The sequence below is a fragment of the Gobio gobio genome (genome assembly GCF_949357685.1).
Source record: "Gobio gobio genome assembly, chromosome: 7".
Classification (NCBI taxonomy): Eukaryota; Metazoa; Chordata; class Actinopteri; order Cypriniformes; family Gobionidae; genus Gobio; species Gobio gobio.
The window spans coordinates 41,362,210-41,373,552 of record NC_137103.1 but is presented as its reverse complement, the minus strand read 5'-3'; the positions used below and the strand labels follow the sequence as shown (position 1 = coordinate 41,373,552).

The window sequence follows — 11,343 nt, the reverse complement described above, 5'->3', positions numbered from 1 at the left end:
TTCCCAATAGGATAATCCTATTTTGATCAATGCATATGAAAGGAGATAAAAAATAAACACCTTTTCAAAGTCAATTAGATTGTTTCCTTTAATATTTGATGTTGCATTATATACAAAGTGTGCCATTATGTTTTACAATGTGATGAAAAGGATTTTAAAAAAGGCTGTGTGAAAACTGAGGAAGTTGCAAGGAATGTGGGCTTGTACCTTATGCAGAAAAACTTTTCCAGAATAACCTCAAGGAGACTTCAACTTGGCCATACTCATTTCATGTTTTCTAATTAAATAGTTCAAAAATGAAAATTCTGTCATTAACTCACCCTCGGGTCACTCCAAATACTCAAAATGTTTTACAGAAGTCATAAAGGTTTTAACAACAAGAGGGTGCATCAATTTTTTTGGAGGTGGGGGGGGGGGGGGGGGGGGTGTCCCTTTGAATGAACAATAATGGCAAAATGAAATATTTCCAGTTTGAAATCTTGTTAATATTAATTATAAATTCAATTCATAATCACTATATCATCTCTCCAAAGTGGAAGCAGCTCTGGACTGAAGTTTGTATCACTTCTTATCTGTGGACAACAATACAGCGCCAAATCTAAAGCTAACATAGTGTGGCCCATCCCTTCATGTTGAACATACATGTGCCTACCTTAAGAGTTAAACAAGAGTTAAGTGTATTAGTAGGAACTGTGCCGTCATCACATTTCTTCTTAGATAAATTGGGATAGCGATCTCCACCGTAGCAAAAAAACAGTGGAGAGGTAAAAAAAAAAAAAAAAACTGACAAAACACACCTACACAGTATACAGTACATCTTACAGTACATGTCTCTAAACAATAATCTTAAGTAAATCATATGCGTTTTAATCACCCCCATCTAGAATGGTGATGGGTGACGTTCTCACTACTGAAAATACAGCATCCCACCCTGCAGATCTGCTGGGTCAAATATTTCAGTCACAAAGATAAAACAACATTGTATACCACACAATTGCATCATGAACTGTCGTTTACAAGGATGCACTGTATGATATATAGTAAAAAAAAAAAAAAACTCAATCCAATCAATGAATGTCACTCTCTGTGATATTTTTTTGTTGTTGTTGATAAAGCTAGACCACAATATCAGTCACCAGAAAGCAGCACAGCAAGGTTTAACTGATGTAACTAAAAGAAAGTTTGTGGTCAGAACCCTTACAATGCAAATATCATCCATTAATATAGCACTCAAGTACAGCCACAACTCTGAACCTCAACATTTAATTTGCTTTAAAAGTTCACAAGTGTTAAGGAACAAAAAAACAAAAAAAAAACAATTCTCTTCACCATCAATGCATTTAAACATGTGATTAACACTTAATGAATTTTAAAACACAAGGAACAAAAATACTCCTAAAACGATCACGTCTCTATGTTAAGTGTGGACCAACATATCTGACCTGTGATCTAAGCTGCACCCCAAAATCAGGGTTTTTGTTTAGTTTGTTTCCCCACTTTCCGGTACACCTATAAATCTGAGTTAAATCTACCAGAGGTCCTTCTTAAATGGTATCAAGAGGCACCATATGTAGTGAAGGTAAAAAGTCTGAAAGTGAAACATTTCACTGTCAGTCTGGGCAGGTAGACATATTGAATGGCCTAATCTGGTAGTCTATTGTAAAAAAGGTTCCTGTAGCTTGCAGTTGTTCAAACAACTGACAAATTTAATGATAACGGTCGAAATAAACCACTGAAATCAATGGAGCTTCAAGTGTCCAAATGCTCAAACGTCCAACTCCTGCGAGTAAACGAAAGCGTCAGTTACATGACATGAGTTCATCCTTTATCCTAAATGCGGGCCACAGGTGTCTATCATCAGGATTGTATAGGAGATGAAGTAGAAGGACAGTGGGTTACTGAAAAATAGTTCAAATAAAACAGACAAGAAGTAAATACAAGCAACCAAGATAGAAAATGTTTAAATCAGTTCAAAATGACAATATTCACCCGTGTCTCATCATCTTCATCATCTGAAACATGTGGTCGTGCAATACTCATCTCCTCCTTACTCTCTGCAATCTGTTTACATTTCTAAAAAAAAAAAAAAAGGATTTGCAGAAAATGAGTACTGATAATAAAAGAATTGATAATAATAGTGCTATCAAATCAATTAATCGTATCTAATATACACGTTAAATATAGAATGCGTGTATATAAACTTATGTTAGATGTGATTAATCGCGATTAATCGATTTGACAGCAGTAAAATGACAACATTCAAAAGTTTGGGGTCAGTACGATTTTTTTTATGTTTTTAAAAGACGACTTATGCTCACCATGGCTGCATTTGTTTGATCACAAGTATAGTAAAAACTGTAATATTGTAAAATACTACCATTTGAAATAGTTTTTGTAGTTTTATTATTTATTAAAATTTAATTTATCAAGTTTGTTTTTCAGGATTCTTTGCCAAATTTAAAGTTCAAAAGAACAGCATTTCTTTGAAATAGAAATGTTTTGCAACAATATAAAGTCTATCAATTTTTATCAATGAAGTACGGTGACTGGGAGTGGACATGTTCAGTTCACTTAAGTTTTGTTGTGGCCACAAGATCATTTTGTTGAGGTAACGATATCCTTATGTCGTGGCCATGCGAAGTGAATTCACAAGGTCCTTATTGAGGGAACGACATCTATTTGTAAACAAACCTGTGTGACCATAACAACGTGTATACGCACATTGTCATAGAATGTCTCTGAACAGATTCACGCCCACTTTAAGGGGAAAATAACCTAGACTGCCATAGACTTCAATACAAATTGCGGCACAAAACAACATCCGTACACAGCCGGCAGCCTTGAATAACTTAAAAATCAGCAATATTAATTATATGTCCAGCCTGCCTGCCATAGAGCGTGTAAGATACATCCACACACTTAATTTGGTCAATTTTAAAAACATGTCCCGTCATTCCCAACTGAGAAATTGGTGTAACAACCCCACCCAGTGGCCAGAGGACATTTCCTCGTACCTCATCGAATCACCAGGTAAGCCAATTAATGATTTAACTTCGTTTTTGAATCATGAAGTATGGATGATGTTATCGGAAGCTAAAACAGGCTAGTTGTATGGCTGAACAGAAAAGTGCACTCAGTACTCTAAATATAAAGACATAATATATACATTTAAAGATGTTTACTTGCAAAAAACGAAGTAAAATCATTCACTTGTTATACCAATTTGACACTGGGAGAATGAAGGGACATGTTTTTAAATTGACCAAATTAAGTTTGTGGATGTATCTTTCACAGCTCTCGGCTGTGTACGGACGTTGTTTTGTGCCGCTATTTTGTATTGAAGTCTATGGGAAGTCTAGTTTATTTTCCCCTAAAAAGGGCCGTTGACGAAATTGACAGTTAAGTTCCCGGATGTACCGGTAGTCTGTATATGCAAGATATATAATATATAATATATGTAATATATAAGAACATAAAAACAGTAATATATAGGCATACAAAACAACATTGTCTATCCCATCCCAGTCTTTTAAATCCATTCACTAATTTTCTTTTTTAAATCACCAATTCTATTTTTTATTCATTGTTGTTATGCATTTGCCTTATTTTCCCCTTACATTTCATGTATCTCTTAAGCTAATTAATGTTCTGTATATTAGGATACTTAAAGTCAAAACTTTTTTGGGATGGTAGGGCATTTACAAACTTAACTTTATGACTGTATTTCTGTAGGCTACGCCAGTATGGCAGTATAAATTAGCGTTTTCATTTGATAGGCTACCTCATGCTCATGACAGAATTCAAATGAAGTTAGAATAATTTGTTATTATTATACATTTTTATTAATTTTATGCTTTATCTAATTTCTTTTCCCAATTAACATTCTATTATTAATAGTCCTTCTTTCAGTACAATAGCATATGTTTTGTAAATACTGTAAATGCTTGACAGTAATGCCAATGAAGATTTTATTTGACTATTTGTATTTACAGAAGTGAAGATGCATTTCTGGGAACAGAAAGTTTACAGGAAATTAACATTTTAGATTTCATTTTATTTCGGCTAGTATTTATTATGTTGTGAACACGACAAAACTAAGTGAACCGAACTTGTCCCCTCTCGGTCACAGTAAATAAATGGATTCATGCTGAATAAAAGCATTAATTAATTTAATAAAATCTCACTGACCCCAATATACATAATATTGTATACATAATCTATGATTCACTGAGCAAGTGAATCTATGATTCTCACCTCTGTGAACTCCTTGATGCTAATGCTGTTAGCTTGTTGAGCCACTTTCCTCTTCACCTCCTCAATACTTGCCAGATTAGGTGTAGGTGCTGGAGGGGGCTTGTTGGTAATGGTAGGAAGGGGAGGCATCGGGGGCATTGCGGCCAGGGCACCCATGTTTGACAGAGCAGCGGTCATTGTTGCCGCAGTCATACTTGCCACGGCAGCGTTCATCGTCATGTTTGGCATTGCAGGCATACCTGGTATACCCATGGGCAGATTCATAGGTAAATTGGGCACGGGCAGTGGCAGAGGCAAAGACAAGGGGGTAGGAGCTGGGGTTGGCAGGGGTAACTGTAGAATTGCCTTCGGCTTGAGACTTTCAGGTATGGGCATTCCAGCTTTAGCACACATTGCAGCAGCATTAGCCTTTGCAATCTCCAATAGTTGATCTTTATCTGAAGGGAGAGGTAATTAAAGTCGTTGTGATGTAGACAGACATTTCTTGTTATTATTTTGAAGTTAATTTATTTTATTCATGCCAAGCAAAAAGCATATTTACCTAGGTCAGTCAGACGCGGTGGCGTCTTGCTAGAACTGCGTCGAGATCTTGAGGTGGACCTCCTTTTGCGGAGAATCAGAATTGGGGAATGGCTTGGTTCGCGTTTCCATCGATCTCGTCTGTCAAAAGATCGCCCTCGAAATGCTGGTCTCCTTCGGCGTGACACAGATCGTGACCTTCTGGATCGTGACTGACGGGCCCTTGACCGTGAACGAGATCTTCTCTTTCTAGCAGGGGAACGCGACTTGGACCTCCTTTTTCGTGCTGGTGATCTGGACTTTGACCGTTTCCGCTTGGGGGATTTTGATTTCGAGCGCTTTGTCCTTGTGTGAGATTTGGACCTTGATTTTGCCCTTCGATTGGCTGATCTCGATCGTGATCTCCTTTTCCGAACAGGTGACCGAGACTTTGTCCTTTTTTTACGACTATGTGAGGGAGACCTGGACTTGCGTTTTCTTGCAGGAGACCTTGACCTCCTCTTGCTGCTGACAGATTTTGACTTGGACCTCCTCTTCTTGGTGGAAGAAGTTGATCTGGAGCGCTTTCTTCGAACAGGTGACAACGTTCTGTTGGAGGACTTTGATTCTTTTACTGTATTTGGTGAAGGTGATCGTGAGCTCCCTGAACGATCATCTTCATCTGACCCTGCAGTATCGTGCTGAGGAACTGGCTCTGAGGACAATGATCTGGATCGGTTTGGTCTTTCTTCACATTCAGAGGGATTTTCGGGCTCCTCAATTTGCCCCTCTATTTGTGTGTCACATTCTGATGATGTTACGTCTTCATTTGATGGCTTTTGCACAGATGTACATTCAGTAGTCACTGGTTTCCATCCACTTGCCCCTGCTGTCCCTTTAACTTCTAATTTTTCCTCCACATCAACCAAAACTTGCGCTCTAGTCTCTGGGGATTCTTTTAAACTCTGATCCTTTATGGACTCATCTTCTTTAGGGGGAGATTTAGATTTTGTTCTCTTAGTAGGGGACATACTTCTATCTGATGACTGTCGCTCCCTGGAAATGGATCTAGATCTTGATGTGTTTTTCTGAGAAACTGACCTTGACCGTTTACCTTTTTGCTTTTTATTCGCTCTTAATTTTGGGGATTCAGACTTTGAATTATGTGAGGACGACCGTGACTTTGATCGCTTACGTCGCTGAGGAGATTCTGATTCTGACTTTGTGCTATGAGGGCTCCTAGATTTTGACCTCCTTTGACGGACTGCAGGAGAACGTGACTGGGGCCTGGAGCGTTGAGGGGACCGAGACTTGGTTCGACGTTTTGGGCTTCTCGAACCTGATCTTCTACGAACGGATCTTGATCTAGATCTTCGATTTCTTTTTAAGTGGGATCTAGATTGTTTAAGGATCACTAAGGATCTTGAGCGTGCTCGCCTTGCTTTTCTGACAGATCTAGACCTGGACCGCCTCGTCCGAGAAACAGGTGTCCTCTTTCGAGAGCGAGACCTTGAGTGTCTTCCTCTCCGTACAGATCTTGACCGTGATCTTGAGCGCTGATTCTTCCGCCGTGAAACAGATTGTTTTGATCTTGAGCGTGAACGTCTTGCTCTTCCAGTTGACCTAGATCTTGAGCGACGACCACGCCGTGGGGACCTGGTTCTGGATCTTCTGGTCTTTGTGCGAGACCTTGAGTCAGAGCGATACCCTCTTCTTCCAGAGAGCGACCTTGACCTGCGTCCAGCTTTCTTTGTTACTTTAAATGGTGACCGTCCTGATGGAGACCTTGAGCTTCTTCGTTTTGTTTGATCCCTCCCACCAGAGGCAGACACAGACCTGTCCCTTGAAGATGATCTGTCATTATGACGTCCTGATTTACCCGTTGACTGCTTTGGGGTTCTGGAGCGACTATGTTTAGATTTTTTCCCTTTAGTGTCTGAAAGCGATCGTGACCTTGACCTGGAGAGGGACTGTTTTTTCTTTTCTTTCTGGCTCCCATTTGCTTCCTTTAAGATGTCCTTCTGCACAGCTGGCTCTTTGTGCACATTCTCTTGCTTAGGGATAATATCAGGTAGTGCTTGAGCTTTACCAAAACTTTCATGCTCGCCAACAGCTTCCACTTTTACGTCCCTCTCTGCAATTAGTGCATGTGCAGGCTCAGGAGACATCTTTCTTCTCACTCCTAGCTTGAAACTTTCTTCTTCGCTCTGATCAGAAGTCAGATCTCTATTTTTATCTTCCAGTTGGGGTGTATCATCTTTAAATTTGTCTTTTGGAACTTTAGCTGCAGTGATAGGTGACTTCCTGTCCAACTTTAAAGACTCCACTTGCAGTTTTTGAGATTGTTTGGAGTCCAATTCCGATTCGGACCCTGATGCTGAGCTACTCCCCGATCTTGAGCGAGAGGAGGACTTTTTCTCTTGCTTTTCCTCCTCTTTCCGCCTTCTTTTTTTCTTCTTTTTCCCAACACGATGTTTTTGCTTTTTAACCTTGGCATCAGCTTCCACATCACTGGGGTCTATAAATACACATTTAATTGTACTTCTACTTTTCAGATACTCATAGAATTCACAGTAAATTGGTTTAAAATGGTGCATGCATATTAAATAATTTGCCAGATTGTCTGTTATTCGTTGTGCTGACGATAAAATATGAATATACCTTCTGTACAGTTTTTGGTGGCATCAGTCTCAGGGTTAGATGAGCCATCTTTTTTAACACTGTAAAAAGAGGAAAATATTACATTTAATATAAAAGAAACTAAAACCATCAAGGGAAAAAATAAATCTCACACACAATGTTGCCAAGCAATCAAACGAAATCTCACCTGGTTCTTGTTCGGGAATCACCATCTGACTCTACTCCAGATTCAGAGCTACTGTCTTTTTCACCCTTACGCTTCTTACGTTTCTTCTTACTTTTATGTTTCTTATGTTTCTTGTTTTTCTTTTTTGGGGTCTCACTTCCATCCTTAACATTAATGTCTTCAAATGGAACAGCAGTCTCAGATGGCTCATCTGTGGAGGTTAGATACAATGTTTACAAAGATATTTATTTGAACATAACTACTGTTTGAAAGAAGTTTATCCTAACAGTTTTAAGAAAGTTATAGTCAAAAGTAATATGACAATGCAGACTTTACCATCTCTCTTTGTCAGAGAGATAACATATGGTACTTCTGAAAATGTTTGAATATATGAAGACATGAAAGGCTCTTACAATCCTTTACTAACAATCACTTTGCCATTATTAACTTTCCACATGTTTAAAGCATACTGTGACTGTATAGAGGGCTAAAACGTAGTAACTTACCAGGGCCAGTGTTCACTGCACACTCCATTTCAAAAACTGGTTTAACCGATTACCAATCTTAGTTTTGGTGACAATTTATGTTGTCTTTGCTCTGTAAATCAGGACAAAACGCGTTGACCCTCAATATTCACTCTGAAAAGAAAAACAAATATATAACAAACTTTTTCACCCACTGTTTGGTTAGCCATATTCCTCAAAATATTCAACAGAAGAAATAAATTCATACAGGATTTGGAACAACTTGAAGGTGAGTAAATGACAATTCTCATTTTTGGGTGAATTATCCCTTTACCCTTACTCATAGATTATGGTATACATATGCTATACATATGCTGTCATTAAATATTGCTTTATTATTAAGGTAACAGGGATCTGATGTAGCTGAGATGCTTGCCCCCCCAAAAAAAAATGGCTCAAGAAAAAGGATGGCTGTGATCATAAAACATGCTTTATGCAAACTATTTGTTATCTGTGATGTATTACTGTGATTTTTGCTTATGTCACTGCAAGAATGATTTGTGATATTCTTGGGAGGCATCAATTTAAATGGGCTGACAATTAATAAAATCACCACGTGTCATTATTTACCAGCAAGTGTTTATGGCGTTATAGCACAGATTTTTTTTTTTTTTTTTTTTGCAATGCACCCAGAGAAAATATAAGTAGTACAGGTACACATTTTCATATCTGGGCCAAAAACATGTACAGAAAAACATATATGTGACTTATATAAATACTGAAGTACGTTTCATGGGCTTACATAATATCTGACCCACTTGGCTGAACACAGAGCTTTTTTTGCACTCAATAAGCAGGACTGTTGCATAATAACATCAGCCTGGCAAATCACATTTGAATCACACAATTTAAAAAAAAAAGACAACTCCTCAACCAGTGAATCAGTCCTGCTTTTTATATAATTTATGATGTTGCAGGAGGGTACTGAAACAACATAATGAATTTAACTTGGATGAAAGGGCAAAATGAATTAAATGCATCCGTCAACTGAAGGTCGACTTATCACTAGCACTGTCTTTCAAACAACAGTTTCACCCAAACTAACATAAATTACAGTTATGTTACTGTAAAAAAACCCAGGGGAATAAAAAGCGTTTTTAATCTGTAATATATCTGTTTGACTGTGGTTGCTAAAAGTATATTCCCAATAAAAGTATACAATTTTAATTTTGTCAAATTTAAGTAGACTGTTACCACTCAAATATTGGTAACCATAGTTTGGCCCCAACTTACTACTGTAAAAACCACAATAAATTAAATGTATAAAGTGCCTTATCAAATATTGCTTTTTACTACATTAAATAAGTGCTAGACGCAGTTAAGCATGCTGACTAGTTTAGTGTTTGTTTTTAACGTCATGCTAGCTTCAGTGGCTATTTTCATTGCGAGAAATTACAATAAAACTATATCAGTTTTATTTACAATTTACTTTTGCTTCATTGATAAAGAGTTGACAGAAAGAACATGGTGGATCTTCTAGTATTAAAAAAATCCTGGATGGTCTATTGTGCAACTGTTATTAAAAATCTGTTCTCATCGTTTAGAGAATCACTAGCTGTGAAGAGGGTTCACGAGGCGGCTCGCTTAATTGTTTTGATATTATTAACCTCATGAAAAGACGACGTTTTTTATTGACGTTTAAATCTCTTAGATATAGAAATGCTGTTATACGTGGAAAACCGATGTAGGGCATGCAATATTCATAGTGACAGTAAAGGCATTAGCAGCATAATGCATGTTGTTGCTACGGTTCATAATTTAAAAGCATATTGCTGGATCTAAAGACACTGCAATAGCTTAATATTCCAATTACGACAAAAATCTTGGATACAGTGGGAAATTAAATTATTGAACAACTGTTTTGTTAACGGTTTATAAACATACAGCCGCCAGTAGCAACCAGCAGAAATTTTAAATATAGAATTCCCCGTATAAGTTGTTTAGAATAACGTTAACCAGAATATAGTTACCCAGTCAGTGCTGTTTTTACAAACCGCTAAATAATCTAATAGTAAATTTTATTAACTTAACGTACATTAAATGAGTGCTAGACGCACGGTGAAGAGGATGCACGAGACACGTCGCTTGATCATTTTCATATTATTCACCTCATGATAACCTGCATACACCTGCCGTCTTTTAATATCAATACAACATAACTGTTAATGTATACGGCTATTGTACTTCTTACATGATCGTGGTTTCATTCAGAAGAGAATGGAGACTCGCCTCCCGCGCGGCTAACTCGGCACGCGCAACCTACAAAGGCTAACCCAACAAGCGTGTACAGCAAACTGCGCAGGCTGCTCGTTTACAGGTACTGTATAATTAATCGGTTTGGTTGGATACCATTACATTATGTTTGCGTAGACGGTAGCGACTCGTCGAAAAATACTGTTATTTGAGCGTTTCGCGGAACACGCGGACAAAGACTCGTTAGCTTGTATTAGCTTAGCATCCCACAACAGGCTTTACAACAAACAAGCCGCGCACGTCTGTACAACAGTCTTCAGCTCATCAATTTATGTCGCATTCTTAAAGTAAGCCATTCTTTTTAGAAACATTTCACCCACTAATACTCACTCGTGTTGTTGACTTCTTGACTGGTTTCAGTTACGAAACCACGAGAAAGTTGCTCGCTGTTGGTCGCCATGACATTTACAGCACAGTCAGTCCGCTAGTATCCCAGAAACGCACAAAACAGGATCCCCACTTCTTCGCTCGTATGTTGCTGTATCTACAAGCACAGAGCGGCATCTAGTGTCATTCTACTGAATTCACACCACACTCACACAGATACAGTATGCTAATATAACGTTACACGTTTTAGATAGATAGAGGAAATACAAAACTTACCAGTATTCAGCATTCAAATATATCAATTTAACTGTTTTTTGTGTTTTTTTTTTTTTTTTTTTACCTTGGAAAGCAATTTATTAAGACAAACTTGAAAGTTAGCTTCCCAAAGCCTCATTTAAAAGTTTTGAATAAAATGTTGAACTTTGAAGGTTCATAGGTGTCACAAATAGATAGAGTGGGTTAGGGGTTAGGGTAGATAGATAGATAGATAGATAGATAGATAGATAGATAGATAGATAGATAGATAGATAGATAGATAGATAGATAGATAGATAGATAGATAGATAGATAGATAGATAGATAGATAGATAGATAGATAGATAGATAGATAGATAGATGAAAATTTCAGAGAATAAAAAGAAAAAGCAAAAATAAAGTAGACCAAACATTTCTTGCCGTATA

General features: G+C 37.6%; 1 protein-coding gene across 1 annotated transcript; it reads right to left on the bottom strand.

The window, feature by feature from the left end:
- Positions 1 to 65: 65 nt before the first annotated feature.
- sona (SON DNA and RNA binding protein a) lies at positions 66 to 10,821 on the bottom strand. The gene is made up of 8 exons (XM_079822112.1): positions 10,666 to 10,821; positions 8,065 to 8,196; positions 7,580 to 7,769; positions 7,414 to 7,472; positions 4,796 to 7,270; positions 4,255 to 4,691; positions 1,990 to 2,073; positions 66 to 1,898 (listed from the first exon to the last, which is right to left on the bottom strand). The coding sequence occupies exons 2-8, from the start codon at positions 8,090 to 8,092 to the stop codon at positions 1,896 to 1,898; spliced, it is 3,276 nt and encodes a 1,091-aa protein (XP_079678238.1). The 5' UTR covers positions 8,093 to 8,196; positions 10,666 to 10,821; the 3' UTR covers positions 66 to 1,895.
- Between the last annotated feature and the right edge of the window lie 522 nt (positions 10,822 to 11,343).

Bases quoted from the DNA above. Each gene is read 5' to 3' on its own strand.
- sona (XM_079822112.1), bottom strand. From the start codon at position 8,092: ATGGAGTGTGCAGTGAACACTGGCCCTG. The intron at 7,770-8,064 runs GTAAGTTACTAC...TAACCTCCACAG, and splicing joins TGCAGTGAACACTGGCCCTG to ATGAGCCATCTGAGACTGCT. The intron at 2,074-4,254 runs GTGAGAATCATA...TTTTTTTTTTAG, and splicing joins GCATCAAGGAGTTCACAGAG to AAATGTAAACAGATTGCAGA.